Here is a 21,149-nt window from a genome sequence, read left to right on the forward strand (position 1 = left end):
TAAGGCTCTGAGATTTTTCTTAATAAACCATAGGTTTTGGGTTGGTTTGTTTTTTATCACTATTATTAAAAAGCAAAGCATACTCATGGAAAATATCCAACAGCACAGATGGGTATAAGGTAAATGCAGAAGCTCTGCTCTGATCTCCACATCCCTCCTCCCACTCTACCCTGCAGAGTGCCCAGTGGCTAACAGCTCTTGTGCATCCTTTCAGAAATGTACTGTGCCACCACACGCAAGCATACGTACATAGTGACAGACACTGCTACACCTACCCCCAACACCCATTATCCCTTTCCTCCCGAGCAGTGGGACCCTGATACCACCCAGAATAAATGACTGCACTTCTCTACCATTTTTGCAGCTATGGGAAGTCACGTGACTAAGTACTAGTCAATGAGATAAAAACAGAAGTTTCGTGCTGGATTTCTGAGAAGGCTGCCTAAACAGACGGAATTGGTGGGAAGAGGTCCTACTTGCTGCCTTTCCTTATTCTTCTTAACTGCAATAAGGACTTGAAGGCTAGTATGGATGTCTTGAACCATGAGGTAATCTTGAGAATGGAAATCACTAGTCAGGATGGTAGAACGTTAAGACAGAAACCTGGGTCCCCAAGAACATCAGGACACCAACATACCAGCCCGAGACAGCCTACCTCCAGGCAGCAAGGGGGAGAAAACTAAACTCCTGACTTGGTTAAGCAATTTTTATTTCTAGTCTATTACCAGCAACCTAATATAGTTCTAAACTGACACAGGCAATTTAATTTTTCACATATAATTTGGATCATGATATAAATGCTGTTGTATTACTTAACTTTTTCCATTAACAGTGTATCTTACTGTCCCACAATTTAAAATTTTATCATTGGCAATGTATCTTAGACATCTTTCCACTTAACAGCTATTGGTGGGCACTTTAGTTATTTCCAAAAACATTCTTAAACACACACATATATATGCATGTATTTATTACTTTTTCAGAACTGCACAATACCATTGGTAGGATGCAGTCTTAGAAGAATTATTAAGTCAAAATTTGTATTTTTGATAGCTATCATGAAATAGCCCTCCTGAAAGGTTGTACCAACTAATACATCCACAAACGCACATACTTCATCAACTAGTAGGAATGATTTAAATATTTGAATCTAATTCAATCTTATAGAGTCTGAGAATTTATAAGAAGATTTTTTTTAATTTTGTGTTTTCATTTCTGATAACTAAAAATAAATTCTGCTGGGTGCAGTGGCTCATGCCTATAATCCCAGCACTTTGGGACGCCGAGGTGGGCAGATCACGAGGTCAAGAGATCAAGATCATCCTGGCCGACATGGTGAAACCCCGTCTCTACTAAAAATAGAAAAATTAGCAAGGCATGGTGGAGTACACCTGTAATCCCAGCTACTCGGGAGGCTGAGACAGGAGAATCACCTGAACCCAGGAGGCGGAGGTTGCGGTGAGCCGAGATCATGCTGCTGCACTCCAGCCTGGCAACAGAGCAAGACTCCATCTCAGAAAAAAATAAATAATTAAATAAATAAATTCATCTAGGTATCTGAATAACCTGAATTTCCATTTATATTTGAGATTGTGTCAAGAGCAAAAAGAAACAGAGGATCAAGGAGAAAAGAGGAGTAAAGGAACTAAATAAAGGACATTCTTATCAAGTAAAGGCCAAAGGATACTGCAATGAGCTATCCCACTGAAAGTTGCATGGCAGCTCCGCTAGAGAAAATGGGTAAAGAACTAAGCCCTCCCAGGGCATGGGGACGCACAGGGCCACTAGTTCAGAAGCACCAGAGCCATGGGTCACATCCTCCCTTGGAGCAGCAACAAAGGTTCAGCAAAACATCCTCATCCACCTTAATGTTGTTTACAAAAAAAAAAAAAATCATAAATAAAACATAGCTAAAATCCGACATCTGGGATATTCCAGGGGGGAAAAAAGTAGTGAGTAGATAGCTAAGGAGAGGTTGGCAAATGTAGGTAAGTAATATTGAAGTTGGATGAGGGCACGTGGGGAGGTCATATCAGCATTAACTGTTCTTTCGTGTAGGTTGGAAAATGCCTATAATAAAGTTTACAAAGTTAATATTAATTGGAAGCATTTCTAGGAACTCTAAAAATATACTTATCCATAAAAGCAAGAAAAACACTGACAAAAATCCTCAAAATCAACTTTTTCAGAATTCTGCAAATGAAATAAAGGGTTGCAAAAATCCAAGGCACATTTACTCAAGAACAATGGCTGAATCTTGGCAAAAATAGCCAGCTTTGTGATGTTTTCATTTGCCCTAATCCCATCCCCCTCTCTCTAGCTCTGTGGTAGCCTTGGAAACCCACAGCCTCACATCTACAATAGCTGTGAAAAACAGCAGCCTAGCAGCCACTGGAGAGGACAGAATAGGTCTGGAGTTCCCAAAAAGCCTGACCTGTCTGGGGGCTCACAGGAAAGCTGCATTATCAGCTCTTGTCTTTACATAGCCTGACTTGGTTCATGATATAGACAGCCTTATAGCCAGCCAAGACATTTACTGAAAATAGTGAATAAAAATTAGCAAAGGCTTATCACTGTAACTTCTGAAGACAGTATTACCAATCGGGAATTAAAAAGAGGCTAACTAAAAAGCTTAAAAGGAAAAACTGGGGAAGAAGATGCCCTTAGGAGGCTTTAATAAGCTCTAGAGTATTCCTGGGACTCTACAAGGTCAAGCACATAAGAGCCGTGAGTATGCTCAAGAAAGAAATGAATGGGGTCTAGTCTCTTACCTCCAGCTAATCTTGAAGCTCTACATAAGCAGGAAGTGAAGGCTAGGACAGAGTTGTAAACTGCCTGCGAAAGCATTGAAGGTATACCCTAACACACACCCAGAGGCCATTAGCAAAGGCTGAGAGACTTAGTGGTTCAAAGAGTTTAAGAAAATCTCTGTCTTATCATTAGCTGACCAATAAGCTAAATTATGAGACACTTCAGTAGCAAAAACAATAAAGAACACAAACTTGATAGCAGTACAAGAAACTCCCTGAACAACAATAACAACAACAACAAAAACAGCAACAACAAACAGCAACAACACAAAACCCTGAGGAGGGGGTGTCAGTGGTTCGGAGCTGCCACACCATTTAAAATGTCCAGTTTTCAACAAAAAAAATCACAGGACAAGCAAAGAAACAACAAAGTATAACCTATACACAAGCAAAAAGAGTAGTCAGTAGAAATTGTCCTTAAAAGCTCAGACATTAGACTAAGTAAAAAAAAAAATTAAATAAGCTATCATAAATATGTTCAAAGGACTAAAAGAAATCATGTATAAAGTATGAAAGGACAGTATGAGAGCAATGCCTCATCAAATAGAGAATATCAATAAAGAAATAGAAATATTTTTTAAAAACCAGCAAATAGAAATTTGGGAGTTGAAAAGTATAATAAATCAAAAGAAAAATTTAGTAGAGGGGTTCAACAGAAGATTTGAACCAGGAAAATAAAAAAGCAGTGAACTTTAAGACATGTCAATTGTGATGTCTCAGTCTGACAACAACAACAAAAAAGAATGTTAAAAATAAACAGCCTAAAAGACCCAGGAAACACCATCAAGTGCCCTGACATACACGTTACCGAAGTCACTGATGAGATGAGAGAATAAAGGAGAAAGAAAATTTGAAGAAATAATGACCCAAAACTCCCCAAATTTGATGAAAAACATAAATCCAGTAAGCTCAATGAATTCCTAAAAGGATAAACTCAGAGACCCATACCCAGACACACCACAGTAAAACTGCTGAAAGCCAAAGATAAAGAACCTTGGAAAGCAGCAAAAGAAAAATGACTCATCTAAGGAGTCCTCAATTAGACTAAAACTGTGCTGTGGGCTTAAAGAGTATAAAGATGAAACAATAATAGCACAAAAGCAGGGACACAATAAAGCTATATAATGACAAAGATTTTGTACACTACTGAAGTTACATTGTTATTAATCCAAATTAGATTTCATAAATTAAGATATTTATTGTAATCCCCAAAGCACAGATTAAGAAAACACCTGGGAATAATTTAGTGAAAGAAGGTACAAGGGAATTTAAATGTCACCCTAGAAAATCTGTATTTAATACAAAAAAAGGCAGTAATGAAGTAATAAAGGATCCAAAAAAAATTTATCAGGAATATAGAAAGCAAACAGCAAAATAGCAGATATGTAGTCTACCTTTCAGTAATTACATTAAATGTAAGTAAATTAAACATCCTAATCAAAAGGCAGAAATTAAAAGAATGCATAAAAGACCTGACACAACCATATGCTATTTACAAGGATTCAAAGATACAAATAGATTGAAACTACAAGGATGAAAAAATGATATGCCATGTGATATGGTTTGGCTGTGTCCCCACCCAAATCTCATCTTGAATTCCCACATGTCATGGGAGGGACCAGGTGGGAGGTAATTGAACCATGGGGGCAGGTCTTTTCCATGATAGTGTTATCACTGTTCTCCTGATAGTGAATAAGTCTCATGAGATCTGATGGTTTTAAAAAGGAGGAGTTTCCCTGCATGAGCTCTCTTTGCCTGCTGTCATCCATGTAAGACATGACTTGCTCCTGCTTGCCTTCCACCATGATTGTGAGGCTTCCCAGCCACGTGGAACTGTAAGTCCACTATAAACCTTTTTTGTAAATTGCCCAGTGTTGGGTATGTCTTTATCAGCAGCATGAAAATGGACTAATACACCATGTTTACTGTACCCAGAAGAAAAGAATAGGCAAAATAGAATTTAAGACAAAAAATAGTTACTAGAGACAAGGAAGGACATTTAATAATGATGAAAGTGTCAATCTAGAAGAATTAACAATCATAAACATATATGCACCTAACAACAGAACTCCAAAGCACATGAGGGAAAACTGCCAGAATTGAAGGGAGAAATAAATAATCAAGATGATAATACTTAAAGATTTCAACAGTTGAAGATTTTCCCACCTTCAATATAGAACAAGGCAGAAAAGGAAAAAGATAAACTGAACATCACCATCAGCCAAGTAGATTTAATAAACATTTATAGAACATAATACCCAACAACAGCAGAATACACATTCTTCTCAAAGCACACGTTTCATTCCACATGTTCAGCCACATTCTGAAGGATAACAGATGTTAAGTATCAAAATAAGCCCCAATACATTTAAAAAGAACTGAAACCATATAAAGCACATTCTGTGATCATAATAGAATAAAATGAGAAACCAAAAAGAGAAGGAAATTCACAAATATATTGAAATTAAACAACACATTCAAAAATCATCAGTGAGTCAAAAGGAATCACAAGAGTCATTAGAAAGTACTTTAAGATGAATGAAAATGAAAACATAAGCATATGAAATGCAGCTAAAGCAGTGATTAGAGGAAAATGTATACCCGTAATCACTTATATAAAAAAAGAAGAAAAATATCAAATCAATAACCTGACTATCCACCTTAAGAACATAGAAACATAAGGGCAAACTAAGCCCAAAGCAAGCAGAATGAAAGAAATATAAAGATTACAGTAGGAATAAATGAAATAGAGAAGAGAAAAATAATAAAGAAAATTACTCAAATAATATATTGATTCTTTGAAAAGATTAACAACATTTAATAAACTAGACTACAAGCTAGACTTACCAAGAAAATAAGAGAAGACTCAAATTACTAAAATTAGGAAAGAAATAAGAAACATCATTAACAACCTCACAGAAATAAAAAAGATTAGTGTGAACACTATGAATAATTAAACATTAAATAACCTAGAATAAATGAACAAATTACTAGAAAGATACAAACTGCTGAAACTGAACCAAAGAGAAATTTTAAAAACTGAAAAGATTGAATTAGTATCCAGAGAACTTCCCACAAAGATGGTAAAGTCTGCCAAACAAATTAAAGGATAAAAATGATTATAAACCAAGAGCATGTGGGATTCATTCCAAAAATGTGCATTGGTTTAACATATGAGAAAGATCCATCAGTGTAATATTCAATGTTAATAGACTAAAGGAGGAAAAAAAAGAAACATATGATCATCGCAACTGACACAGAAAAAGCACTGACAAAATCCCAGATTTTTTCATGATAAAAACACTCAACAACCCAGGAATAGAAGGGAACCTTCCTCAAATTGATAAAGGACATCTAGAAAAACTTCACAGTTAAAAATCATGCTTAATAAGACTGAATGCATTTCCCCTAAGATCAGGAATAAGACAAGGATGCCTACTCTCTCCACTCCTAGTCAACATTTTACTAGAGGTTCTAGCCAAGGCAGTTGGGCAAAAAAATAAATAAATAAAAAGCCTCCAGACTGAAAAGGAAGAATTAAAGGATGATGTTGTCTCTTTTAGCAGACAATATCATCTTGTAAACAGAAAATCCTAAGGAATACACACACCAAAAAAGTTAGAACTAATAAAGTTCAGCAAGGTTGTAGAATATAAGATCAATAATACAAAAATCAATCATGTTTCTATATATTAGCAATGAACAATCTGAAAATAAAATTTAGAAAAGAACCATTTACAATGGAGCCAAAAAGAATACTTAGGAAGTTTTTTTTTTGAGACAGAGTCTCGCTCTGTCACCCAGGCTGGAGTGCAGTGGCACGATCTCAGCTCACTGCAATCTCCACCTCCCAGGGTCAAGCGATTCTTCGGCCTCAGTCTCTCGAGTAGCTAGGACTACAGGTGCGCTCCACCATGCCCAGCTAATTTTTCTATTTTTAGTAGAGACGGGGTTTCGCCATATTGGCCAGGCTGGTCTCGAACTCCTGGCCTCGTGATCCGCCCACCTCAGCCTCCCAAAGTGCTGATATTACAGGCGTGAGCCACCGCACCCGGCCAGGAAAAAATTTTTAACTAAAGAAGTCCGGGACTTGTACACTGAAAACCAGAAAACCCAGTTGAAAGACATTAAAGAAAACCTAAATAAATGGAAGAATATCCTTTGTCCATGCATTGGAAGGCATGATATATTAAGATGATAACACTCTCCAAATTGTGTTGAATCTGTAGATCAATCTCTATCAAAATCCTATCTGTGGTTTTTGTTTTGTTTTGTTTTGGCAAAAAATTGACAAGCTGATCTTAAAATACACAAGGAAATGCAAGGAACCCAGAATAGCCAATACAATCTTGAAAAAGAACAAAGTTGGAGAGTTCAAATTTTCCAAATTCAAAACTTATTAGAGAACTACAGTAATCGAGACAGTGTGATGCTGGCATAGGGGTAGATATATAGATTAATGGAATAGAATTAAGAGTCCAGAAACAGGCCAGGTGCAGTGGCCTGGGCAACATAGTGAGACCCTGTCTCTTCAAAAATTTAGCCAGGCACAGTGGTGCATGCCTGCAGTTGCAGCTACTCAGGAGGCTGGGGCGGGAGGACCATTGAGCCTGGGAGTTCAAAGCTGCAGTGAGCCATGACCATGCCACTATATCCCAGCCTAGGTGACAGCAAAACTGTCTCAAAAAAAAAGAGAGAAGGAGTCCAGAAATAAATTCTCATATTTATGAGAAAATAATTTCCAACCAAGGTGCCAAGGAAAAAGTATAGCCTTTTCAACAAATGGTGGTAGGACAACTGGTTATCCACATGCAAAAGAATGAAGGTAAATAACTATTTCACACTAGATACAAAAATTAATTGAAAATGAATCATAGACTGTAAGAACTAAAACTACATAACTCTTAAAGGAAAGGGAAGTATATCTTCATGACCTCAGATTAGGCAATAGTTTCTTGGATATAACAATAGCACAGGCAACAAAAAAAATTGACAAACTGAACTTCATCAAAATTAAAAACATGGCTGGGCATGGTGGCTCGTGCCTGCAATCCCAACACTTTGGGAGGCCAAGGTGGGAGGATTGCTTGAGCCCAGGAGTTTGAGACCAGCCTGGGCAACATGATGAAACCCCGTCTCTACAAAAAATAAAAAAATTAACAGGTATGGTGGCACATGCCTGTGGTCCCAGCTACTTGGGAGGCTGAGGTAGGAGGATTGCTTGAGCACACGAAGATCACGGCTGCAGTGAGCCACGATCGCTCCGCTGTACTCCAGCCTGGGTGACAGAGGAAGACCCCCAACTCAAAAAAATAAAATAAAAATAAAAACTTCAGTGCTGAAAAAGAAAAAAGTAAAAAGATAAACCACGGAATGGCAGAAAAGATTTGCAAATCATGTAACTTGTATATAAAGAATATATAGAATAAAGAACTATTATAACTCAACAACAAAAAAGAACCCAATTTAAAAACGGACAAAGGACTTGAATAGACATCCATCCAAGAAAGACATACAAATGGCCAACAGCCATGTGAAAAGATGTTCAACATCCTTAGCCATCAGGAATTCAAATGAAAACCATAAGATACCACTTCACACTTAACTGGGATGGCTATCATCCAAAAAACAGTAGCAAATGTTGACAAGGATATGGGAAAACTACAACTTAATACATTTCTGGTGGGAATATAAAATGGTACAATAGTTTTGGAAAACCACTTGACCGATTCTCGAAAAGTTAAACATAGAATTGTCGGCCAGGCATGGTGGCTCACGCCTGTAATCCCAGCACTTTGGGAGTCCAAGGTGGGTGGATCACGAGGTTAGGAGATCAAGACCACCCTGGCTAACACAGTGAAACCCTGTCTCTACTAAAAAATCCAAAAAATTAGCCAGGTGTGGCAGCGGGCGCCTGTAGTCCCAGCTACTCGGGAGGCTGAGACAGGAGAATGGCATGAACCCGGGAGGCGGAGCTTGCAGTGAGCCGAGATCGCACCACTGCACTCCAGCCTGAGCAACAGAGTGAGACTCCATCTCAAAAAAAAAAAAAAAAGTCACATGACCCAGTAGTTACGCTCCCAGGTATAAACTAACAGAATTAAAACATAAGTTCACACACAAACTTGCACACGAACATTCACAGCAGCACTGTTTGTAGCAGTAAAATAGTAGACACAAGCCAAATGGCCACCAACTAATACACGGATAAATAAAATGTGTTATATTCATTACAATACTAGTCAGCCATTAAAAATGGTTAAAGTAACGATACATGCTACGATATAAATGAAACTTGAAAACATTATACTGTGAAAGAAACCAGTCACAAAAGGTCACTGATATGGTTTGGCTGTGTCCCCACCCAAATCTCATCTTGAATTGTAGCTCCCATAATCCCCACGTGTCATGGGAGGGACCTGGTGGGAGGTAACTGAATCATGGGGGCGGGTTTTCCTGTGCTGTTCTCATGATAATGAATAAGTCTCACAAAATCTGATGGTTTTATGAAGGGCAGTTCCCCTGCACACGCTCTCTTGCCTGCCGCCATGTAAGCCATGCCTTTGCTCCTCCTTCACCTTCCGCCTTGATTGTGAGGCCTCTCCAGCCATGTGGAACTGTGAGTCTATTAAACCTCTTTTTCTTTATAAATAACCCAGTGTCGGGCATTTCATCATAGCAGTATGAAAATGGACTAATAAAGTCACAAATTGTATGATTTCCATTACATAAAATGCCCAAAATTGAAAAAGCCATAAAGATACTAGATTAGTGGTTACCAGCATCAGGGAGGAGAAGGAAGTAATGGTAATGGGTATGTGGTTTCTTTCTGAGGTGATAAAAATATTTGGAATTAGGTAATGATGATCATTGCACAACCTTACGAATAAACTAAAAACCACTAAATTGCACACTTAAAAAGGGTAAATTTTGCAGAATGTGAATTGTATCTCAACACAGTTGTAACAAATATTAATTTTAAATGTATTGTTATTATAGTTTTATTTTTAATCTGTAAATATCTGGGTTTTATTGATCACATATGAGAGTTATAAGCATTGGGTGCTTATACATTTAAGTAACATAGTTAAAATAATTTATAAGTAGTTTGGTTTGGGTCAGTTATCCTATAATTCACAACACAGTTTTGTCAGCTGATTTCTCATCTAGAAGCCCACAAAACCCTGTAGCAGTTACTAAACTGTTCTGTTACCTCTGATCAACATTAGAGACTAAATTAGCTTAAGGTTGAAAATTGGTTTTCAATAGTGAAATTCGTGGTTGCTTAGTCAGAATCATGAAAATACACATGGACCCTCACTTGGGAGATTGGTGTGACATCAAAATATTTGAATTGGTCATAATATTCTAAAGATACCATCCTGTCATTAACAGGGCATAACAATTTAGAGAGGCCCATAACCTATACTTTTCGGGATAATGCCTGGGACCTGTCAAGACATTGCGATTCCAGTTACCTGATGCCAACTGAAGGGGTAACAGACAACTATCAGCATAGTCAGCAACTACAGGAAGTGAGACAACTATCTGTAAAGGTCCAGATAATAGATATTTTAGGCTTTTGGAGCCATACTGCCTCTGTATAGGTACCTATGCAACTCTACCACTGGGCATGAAAGCAACCTTAGACCACAAATAAGCAACGAGCATGGCTGCGTCCCAGTAAAACTTCATTTACAAAAACAGGTGGTGGGCCACAGTTTCCTAGCATCCACTCTAGAACACAGCGTCTGCAGCACGCAAGGCGTGGGTGGCTGCATCATCTGTAAGGTCACAGAAGAGACTTCAAGTCCACAGATCACGTCTTTGCTTACTGATACACATTTGTGCAAGAAATATCTGGGCCTGGCTTGCATGATAATCTTAATCTGGTAGTGAGGTTATGAGGTTGTGAGGTTGTAGGGGAGTAGCTAACCCTGACCCACCTCAAGCTTTTCAGCAATTACTGTTACCTACTGAAAGAGCCTAACAGTTGTATATTACCAAATTAACAAATCACAGAGGAACCTCACTGTTTCTTTAATGGCCCTATCATTTTGAGGTAGACTATGAAGACAGATAAGTGAACTTCATGTCAAAAAGCAAGGAATAAAAATTAAACAAGGCAACTTAAGGGCAAAAAATACAAAGCACATTACAAAGCCAGAGCGAGGCCAACAGGGTACCAGGAGGTTCTGAAGACCTGGACACCAGCTCCAGTCCAGAAGCCAGGGGGCTGAAACAGTAGCTTGCAAAGGACTGTAATCATTCATGGTGCTGGAAGGAAGCAAAAGAGTTAATCATGCAAAACCAGCTTTCTGTAGTTTTAAAATCAGTTCTTTGATTTTCCCAATTTGATTTGAATTCATTTAACACTAAAGCCAGCTGGAATTTCCCAAGCTCAGGCAGCCTTAGAGCTAGGCAGACCCCAGATAAAAAGTTACACTTGCAGGTTTCAACACTCCTACTGGGAGGGGATTATCTGACCAAGGCCAACTTTGTTTATCTTTGTGGTTTAGCAGTCTGATGTAATAAAAAGGAGGAAAGCACATATTTAATGTGCTATCCACAGCCAGTTGTGTTTCTTTTCCCATCAATCCATCCCTTGAGAAATATTCCCTAGACAGTAGTACAACTCTGTCATTTGAAGCATCTGCCTGTAGAAAGCTCAGGGCAGAGTTTGTCAAACTGGTGATTGTTAGACAACCTTGGGATGATCTGGGGAAAAGTGCATTTGAGCCCTGCAATCTGCACTTGTAACAACTGTCCTTGCCTGATGCTGACGTGGGTACTCCTAAGACCACAATTTGGGAAACACCTCTCAGTGGTGGCCTAACTCATCTTACCTACATCCTCTCGCTAACACCACTGGCCCTGGAATCTGGTGGCTCATCCATGTGCAGAAGGAGGAGCCAGCTCATAACTACAATTTTGCCACCAACAGCATATAAATAAAAAAGCCATACAGAGAGTTAAGAATTGCCTATAAAAGTACCAAAAATTTAATACCTCTCCCACCAAATTTCTAAAAATTGACTACTTTTTAAATTAGGTGGGCAAACATGGCATTCATTCAACTCTATTGTGCATCTGCTGCGTATCAAACATAGCGCAAGGCACTGGGTACTGTATCAGTGAGATCAAAACAAACATGACCCCTAATCTTACCACTGGCCAGGTTTAATTAAAAACTCACCACAGGCACTCTGTAAATCAGATATATCTGAAGAACAGACATAGCTGTCAGACTGGAATGGAGGGCACGGAAAGCTCCAGCTAGAATATAACTTCTTTTTTTTTTTTTTTGAGACAGAGTCTTGCTCTGTTGCTCAGATTGGAGTGCAATGGCCTGATCTTGGCTCACTGCAACCTCCACCTCCCGAATTCAAGCAATTCTCCTGCCTCGGCCTTCCGAGTAGCTGGGATTACAAGCATGTGCCACCACACCAGACTAATTTTTGTATTTTTAGTAGAGACGGGGTTTCACCACGTTGACCAGGCTCGTCTCGAACTACTGACCTCAAGTGATCCACCCACCTCAGACTCCCAAAGTGCTGGGATTACAGGCATGAGCCACCATGCCCGGCCCAGCTGGGATATAACTTAAACTCTCGACCGTGACACCTAGAAATAACCCGGTTAAGAGAAATGCACAACAGCTATCCATCCTGCCCTGGTTCACGCAAAAAGGACGACAAACCAGGCAGTCAGTCAATGTGTTTTAGAGTTCAGAATTAAAATCACACAATAATTCCAGGCCCAAGGCACTAAGGCAGAAAAGGCCTATAAACCCTGGAGAACTGAAGACAAGCTTTTAGACCATACTGAAAACTCAAGACTGTCCAACTGATGTCACAAGGCACCAGTGCTTGGGCCTGATTTCTCATCTGTGTGTTCCCATCACCCCATCCCTGCCCAAAGCCATTCAAGGATGCTTATGTTTCTGGGCTGCTGTACATATTTGTGCATGTGTGTTTAAGAGAAAGATAAAGAAAGAAACAGTCAAGGCAGGAAGGCACTGAACCAATGTCTATGGGTCAATGCAAATGGCCTGACAAGAAAAACTGCCATAGGCTAATGGTTTTTCAGAACATTTTGCAAGGTATGTAACTGGAAATGCCTCTAGCCTTTAGCCACCCACATCTCTCTTCTCATTCTGTCCTTACTCCCTGCTTTTCCTGCTGGGGAGATCCTCTCTTGACCCTAAAATCCTACTAAGAAGGTTGACCTACTTCCACTTGGCCTGCTACCAATTATAGAAGTAAATGAGAACCTGAAGGAAAACATTACGTCTGATTTCAGTCTCTAAGGTTGACAGTGAAAGACAACAGAGCAACCTCCCAGTTAGCAAAGGCCTTCAACAGAGCCTGAGTCAACAAGGGAAGGGCACCATCAGGAAAGCAAGCTAGTAGCCTCCCAGAAATAAGAGCCCCGCCTGCCCTTGACTGGGCCTGGTTTTTTCCTTTACAACCAGGGAGATAAAGACTGAACTCAATACAATTTCAAGACAAGTCCTGTTAAGTAATCAACTCTGGTTTTGAATGAGCAAGCCCACCATTTTGGCACCTGGCTCCAACACATCAAATCAAGGGGAAGATTTTCCCAAAGGCTGAGAGTTAAGCTACTTACTGACAGCTGGAAGCTTAATTACTGCTTTCTTAGAGCATTAACTCCCACTAGCCAATGACTACACATCCTATTAGCCATGTAAATTAACATGTGTTGAAAAATCTCAAAGAAATCAGCCTAAGTTTAAAGGAAATCAGGCAGTGGGATTAAAGGAAAGAAGCCACTGAGCCACCCTCCATTCTTTGTTCTTTTCATTGGGATTTCAAAGAAATACGTCTTTGTCAAGGATGCTTGGCTACCAGGAAACAACCAAATTCCTAGAGCCTAGAGCCACTTTGAGTGTTTGTCCTAGGCCTCTCCACTCCTCTGACTTCCTAGCACCTGCCAAGCCCTTTGGGAATGTTCGTCAATGTTGTCAATGTTGAGATTCCTTCAGTCAATCTGTCCCAAGCACATCCTTCCAATTCCTGTGTATGCAAACTCACCTGTTTAATCACAGAATGCCAAACTTCACAAAGGAAACTCAAAAGTAGTTTATTCTTTAGTACATTCAACTTACCACCACCTTTGTAGGAAACATGTACTTGTCCCGAAGCTGAAAATCTCTCACTTCCTCAAAGATCACTTCCTGGTTTTCCCGGGACTGGAAGAAATCTGTACTTCGGAAAACAGTGGAGTAGCCAGAGGGTTCATGTCGTTCAATGTAGATGGTATTCGGTTTCTCATAGGGATCAATTCCCCTGGCAGAAAAAAAAAAAAAAAAAGGTTGTTATCATTTGCACATTTAATTACTAGAGGCATGGAAGTCTTGCAATGAGGATAATCAACTAGAGTTTAGGCCTACCATGGTGTGACCCACAGATCATACTCTCTGTGCCTCAAACATATCCCTTTGGTTACTCCTTGACTCAGGATAGAGGGGACAAATTGCCATTTGTAAGGTGTTTTATGTTGTTTTCAAAGCATCCTGGGTTTAGCTCAAGGCAACCCTGCCCTGCTTAGGAAGAGCAAAAAGTAGTAGTACAAGATTAAATGTTTCAAAATTAATAAGCAAGGGACTGCTTGAAGCTATAAGCAAGTTTCTGGTCTAAAGTTATGAATCTCAGAGGAATGAAGGAGAGTTTTCCCAAGGTGCTACATCCTCTGAAGAACATTACTGGAGAAACCACACCATGAACCTCTGAGCCTGATCCTTCCAAGTGACGCTGCCCTGTCTCTGCCCTGTCCCCTACCAATGTCATGGATCTAGGCAATCTGGAGCTGCCTGTGCATTTCGTCTCCCATGAGGCTCTTCCACAAACTCTTTCTCACACATACTGATCTCCTCGATGTCCTTCAGAAAGGGAGGGCACCTTTCTCCCACTGTGCTTTTGCAAACACCACACTCCCGTGAGGAGATGCCCTCTGCACGCACTCTGATCCCTCCACCCAATTCCTACTCTCCTCTGTCATCAAGTTCAAGTCTTCATCTTCCAGGAAGCCTTCCTCAGTGCTGTCCTCTCTTCTCCCAACACTAGCAATAACATCCCTCTGCAGCATCCAATTCCTACTCTCCTCTGTCATCAAGTTCAAGTCTTCATCTTCCAGGAAGCCTTTCTCAGTGCCGTCCTCTCTTCTCCCAACACTAGCAATAACATCCCTCTGCAGCATCCAATTCCAAGCCTTTTACATGAGTTTTAACTCCAAACAAAGGTATAAAACCCCTTTAGTTGGGTGATTTTTTAGAATCAGTCTTATTCCTTTATGCAGTAATGCCTCTTAGACACGGTATTTTATTGTTCACCATTATGTATTTGTCTGAGCTTCCTAGACACAGTATAGATGCCTCGGAAGGCCATGTCTTAGATTTCATTTTACCCTATAGTATTCCTAGCTGAAGAGATACTTTCTGCATTGGATCTGTGGGGCAATTCAAGAAGCTAATCCAAAATGAAAACATAGAATGACCAGGCCAAACTACCTTGGAGAAGAACTTCTGAGCCAGTGATCCCCCAAGAATCCCCACACAGCAGCTCAGAGGACAACTTACCTGCTCCAGGTCTCCTAACATTCTCAAGAACACCAAGGCCATGGGAACCATTCAGCAAATGGAAAAAGTAAATGGTAAAGTCGGGAAGATAGTCTTGTAGTGAGAATACAGAGTGATGACTCAAGGAAAAGCAGAAGGCCTCAGTTAGGTAACTGCCCTTATACAATCCCATATGCATGATGGCTCTCAGAATAATGAAGGTAATCGTGTCAAATTCCTTCAGAGATATACTGTCAAGAGCATATTCCCCCCACCCCTCCCAAAAAGGAAAACAAGAAACAGAAAAACAAGAACCTCTTTTGCCAGATGTACTGGGTCACACCTGTAATTCCAACACTTTGGGAGGCTGAGGCCAGGGTAGGGAGGGGGACCATTTGAACCCAAGAGTTCAAGACCAGCCTGGGCAACATAGTGAGACTCCACCTCTACAAAAAATAAATTTAAAAAATTTAGCCAGGTATGCTGGCGTACACCTGTAGCCTCAGCTACTCAGGAGGCTGAGGTGGGTGGATTGAAGCCTGGAAGTTTGAGGCTGGGTGAGCCATGATTGTGCCACTGCACTCCAGCCTGGGCAACAGAGCAATACCCTGTCTTGAAAAAACAAAGAAAAAAGAGCTTCTTTTTACAATGGGAGCAAGACTTGAGTTTTGCCCTACAATCTGGATTCTTAGGGCAACGGAGAAACCAGCAGCTTTGGTCCCAGTGTGGGAGAACACTATTCTTCATTATCAGATCCTCTGTGTGCATGTGTGGGTGGATGGTGGCATGTTCTCTTCTTTTCCACAATTAGAAGTACTGATTAAAGTACTTCCTCTAGCCAGAGGATACGCAAATTAAAATGAGGCTGCTTGGTATTTTTAAAACGGCAGAGAGGAAGGAACCTTTATTGAGCTATTTTGAGACCCAGCTCACCTCTATTATTCCTTCCTAGCCAAAAGCAGCAGCCAACACCTAGAGATAGAAAGAACTGTGGCTTTCATCCCAATTTTCTTCCATAATCCATATTTGGACCTCCCATTTCTGCAAGCTGCTCCACCTACAAGTTCTCATACTTTGCAATCACTTAGACTTCCAATGTCTTACGCTCACTGACACCTACTTTCTATTGTCTTTGTCCTCATTGAGAAATTCCAATCCTTGCTCTATCTCTGAGCAGTCACCAGCCTCACCTGAAATCCCTCAGTGATACTCCACAGGGTATCTTTGAGTCCCCTCAGCCCCCTCCAGGTCTTCCACTGTTCTGTCTTGCCAATCGCAAGCTCCGGACCACGTAAATTTTTAGCTTTCCCACTCCTGCTGCCCCCAACTTGCCAAGCATTGTTGAACAAATGTATATCATTATTCTGAGAGACTAGATTACACTTTCACTTATTATGGGGAAACCTAGGGGGAGAAATCCCACAAATAGCCTAAAATCCCCTAACCGACATGTCATTAGCTTCAATGAGATAAACCAGTCCTTTCTCCCAGGATATCTGTATATCTACACAGAGGCAGAAGGTACAATATGATTTTAGAACTTAAAATTTCTAAATTGTATGTTCCCTTATCTAGTAATTCTGCTGGTTTTCCCTCTTAATTTATAGTTTCTTAAGCAGATAAAAGAACAATTTTTCCCTTAAAATTCAAATAAAGCAGAAGAAAGTTCTAATGGTTCTCCTTGAGCAGAGTGTGTCCTTGGATGAGACTGTGGTTATAATTTCACTAAGATCCCACAACTTTTGCTCAAGGAAAATAACAAAAGGGTGAGAAACAGCTACCCTCTGTGGAAACATAAACAGAGTCTATGGGTGTCTGATGATGGTCAGCTGTAAGGCTCCTCAACATACCAGCTCCATCTTTACCATCCTCTATTACTAAGGAAGCAATACTAACTAAAAGACATTTCACTTTACATGGAGAACTAAAAGAAACAAAGGCAGTATCTACATCTTCTGGGACCATTACACTTAATGAGGACTAAAATTACAAGTAAAAGTCTAAAAACAAATGAAAAACTAGGAGATAGAAATATACATACACACACATATGATCTATCTCATATCACAGCCAAAGGGCTAATCTCGAATATATAAAGAGCTCCTTGAAACCAACAATGAAAAGACTAATAATCAAATAGAAAACAGGCATGAGATCAGGCATGGTGGCTCACACCTGTAATCTCAGCACTTTGGGAGGCCAAGGTGGGTGGATCACCTAAGGTTGGGAGTTCGAGACCAGCCTGGCCAACATGGTGAAACTTCATCTCTACTAAAAATACAAAAATTAGCCAGGCATGTTGGTGGGTGCCTGTAATCCCAGCTTCTCGGGAGACTGAGACAGGAGAATCACTTGAATCCGGGAGGCAGAGGTTGCTGTGAGCCAAGATCATGCTACTACACTCCAACCTGGTCATACTTAAACAGACAAACAAACAAATAAATAAAACAAACCATAATCCCAGCACTTTGGAAGGCCAAGGTGGGAGGATTGCTTTAGGCCAGGTGTTTGAGATCAGCCTGGGAAACATAGGGAGACCTCCTTTCTACAAAAAAATGTAAAAATTAGCTAGGCATGGCTGCACATGCCTGTAGTCCTAGCTACTTGAGAGGCTGAGGTGGGAGGATCACTTGAGCCCGAGTTTGAAGCTGCTGTAAGCTATGACAGTGTCACTGCACTCCAGCCTGGGTAACAGAGTGAGACTCTCACTAAAAAATATAAAATAAAAATAAATAAAATTAGCCAGGCATGGTGGCAGTCACCTGTAATCCCAGCTACTCAGGAGGCTGAGGCAGAGAATTGCTTGAACTCTGGAGACGGAGGTTGCAGTGAGCCGAGATCACGCCACTGCACTCCAGCCTGGGCAACAGAGCAAGACTCCGTCTCAAAAAAAAAAAAAAAATGACCCTTAAGCAGATTAAAAGATGTTCTAACTCATAATAAGGAAAATGCAAATTAAACCACAGAGATAACATTTCTTCCCTAACACATTGGCTGTGGAGGGAGACACTATTCTATATTGTTGAGATGAGTGCAAACTTGACACTTTCTATATCAAATCTGCCACTCTCTACCAAAGTTACAGTTTTAAGGATTTATTCACTGTGGATATATCAGTGCACAAAACTTACAAAAGTCCTTGCCCTTGGGAAGCTTTCATTCTATTGAAGGGAGAAAGACAAATAATAAACATAATAATAGTATATTAGAATGTGGTAAAGTGCTCTGCAAAACAGAACAGAACACAGTACAGGAGATTGGGAGTAATGGGGGAGTAGGTGCAATTTTATTTTTATTCATTCATTCATTCATTCATTCATTCATTAAGACAGTTATTATTTATTTATTGAGACAGTGTCTTGGTCTGTCGCACAGGCTGGAGTGCAGTGACGCAATCTCAGCTCACTGCAACCTCCACCTACCGGGTTCAAGCGATTCTCCTGCCTCAGCCTCCCGAGTAGCTGGGACCACAGGCGCCCGCCACCATGCCCAGCTACTTTTTGTGTTTTTAGTGGAGATGGGGTTTCATCATGTTGGCCAGGCTGGTCTCGAACTCCTGACCTCAGATGGTCCACCCACCTCGGCCTCCCAAGGTGCTGGGATTACAGGCATGAGCCACCGCACTTGGCCAGGTGCAATTTTAAATAGGATCCTAAGGTGGGCATAAATGAGGTGGGCTTCATTTAGAAGATGTTATTTGAGCAAAGACTGGAATGAGGTAAGGGAGTAAGCAGTAAGTATATCTTGGGTAACAGCATTTTAGGCAGAGAAAACAGCAATTGCAAATATCCTGTTCCCTGTGGTAAGAAGGTATCTGACATTTAATCTGAGAGAAATGATGAAGCATTAAAGGGTTCAAAACAGAGGAACAAAATGATCTAATTTATTTGAATAGACTCAAACTGACCACATGCTGAGAATTAATGATAGAAAAACAAGAGTAAAAGCAGAAAGACTACTTGGGAGACTAATGAGCTATGACACTGGAGGCTGGCACTAGAAGTGGTACCTGAGTAGAAGATTCTAGATATATACTGAAGGTGAAGCCAATAGGATTTCCTGATAGAATGAATTTAAGCATAAAACAAATGTGAAATCAACGATGACTCCAAAGATTTTGGCCTGAGCAAATGAGAAAAATTATAGGTGGAGCTGATTTGGGGTGGTGAAGATCAAGAGTCAATTTGCGAGGGGTCAAGTTTGCAATATCTATCAGTCATCCATGTGAGTGAATGGATAGCTGTTAGATAAACCCACTGACCCAGCATACCCACTCCTAGAAATCTGTCCTACACATTTGCCTGCACATGTACAAATTCATATAATTCAAGATCCTATACTACTTTATCACTGTAATAGTAAATTACGATAAGTATATTACTATTTACTTCTAGAAGTACTTCTTGAAGTACAGCCTGTTTATTTCACTCCTCTTCTCAAAAAACTACAGGGGTACCTCATTGCTTTCAGAATGTAGCCCAAATTCCTTTATCAAGCAATGCAGATTCTAATACCAACTTCCCTTTCAAAACTTCACCCAATACACTGTCCAAAATTAGGAGTTCATGTTCTCTACCCAAGCACCACATTGGCGCATCCCTGTGCCTTTCGCAAGTCACTTTGTTCCTCTGCCTGGAATTCCTGTCCTCCACACCTCCACACAGGGACATCCTACCTGTTGTGCACATCCTGGATCAAGGACCACCTCCTCTACACGGCTGTTTATGATCCTCCCATCTGGAAGGATAAATCCTCTCTCTAGCTTCTCATACTATGTCTGTTACCTCTGTGCCTCTTTCACAATGTGTGTTATGTACCTGAAATGTCTTTCCTTCACTCTCCTTAATAACTATATCCATAAATTATTCAACTTCTTATACCCTTAAGAATCTAGTAGGTTTTATATTTAACAGACATTCAAGATAATGTTATGAACAAATGCAGGAATTTTTTTTTTTTTTTTTTTTTTTGAGACAGAGTCTCACTGTATCGCCCAGGCTGCAGTGCAGTGATGCGATCTCGGCTCACTGCAACCTCTGCCTCCCAGGTTGAAGCAGTTTTCTTGCCTCAGCCTCCCAAGTAGCTGGGATTTATAGGCACATACCACCATGCTCGGCTAATTTTTGTATTTTTAGTAGAGACAGGGTTTGACCATGTTGGCCAGGCTGGTCTTCAACTCCCGAGCTCAGGTGATCTGCCCACCTCAGCCTCCCAAAGTGCTGGGATTACAGGCATGAGCCACTGCACCCAGCGAAATGCATGAATTTTATATAGAGAAAAAACTCCCACTTCTAATATGATGCTCTAAAAATGAAACTCTACAAACATGCAAGGGCCTCAAGATTCCCCTGGGTTCCCTGACTGATTGAAAAATGCAAAAGCTCTACCACTCCTCTCATAAATACCTTACTTTCTCCTCCCCGCTACTCTCTCCCCCAGTGAGATCACTGTACTTGCAGCTCTAATTCTCAGATCTGGAAAAATATATTTCCTGAATATATTGACATTTCAGGGGAGGGCAGTTTGTCCACCATGAAGGAGCTAGAACTGGAGAAAGGAGGTTACGTACATCAAGATTTCTCAGATGACACAACTTACCAAGAAAAGGACTTGACATGTTCCTGAATCATGATCCAGGTCTGGCCAAAGTCATCTGACTTCCACAGCTGCAAAGACAAGTGGTCATGATGCAAGAGGCATGTACAATACAACCTGAATGGCATCACCATCAAACACCTGCTGAAATCCCACCTTCCGTGACA

At 40.4% G+C, this 21,149-nt stretch overlaps 1 protein-coding gene across 1 annotated transcript in view; it reads right to left on the reverse strand.

The window, feature by feature from the left end:
• The window catches only part of LOC115932779 (sortilin-related receptor-like), a 308,035-nt gene that overhangs the window by 122,654 nt on the left and 164,232 nt on the right, over positions 1-21,149 (reverse strand). Inside the window, exons 27-28 of the mRNA XM_055365626.2 lie at positions 20,986-21,053; positions 13,939-14,119 (exon numbers count right to left, since the gene is read on the reverse strand). Of these exons, the coding sequence (XP_055221601.2) occupies positions 13,939-14,119; positions 20,986-21,053 (249 nt within the window). The remainder of the gene's footprint in view (positions 1-13,938; positions 14,120-20,985; positions 21,054-21,149) is intronic.

This window comes from Gorilla gorilla, chromosome 18 (genome assembly GCF_029281585.2).
Source record: "Gorilla gorilla gorilla isolate KB3781 chromosome 18, NHGRI_mGorGor1-v2.1_pri, whole genome shotgun sequence".
NCBI classification, from domain to species: domain Eukaryota; kingdom Metazoa; phylum Chordata; class Mammalia; order Primates; family Hominidae; genus Gorilla; species Gorilla gorilla.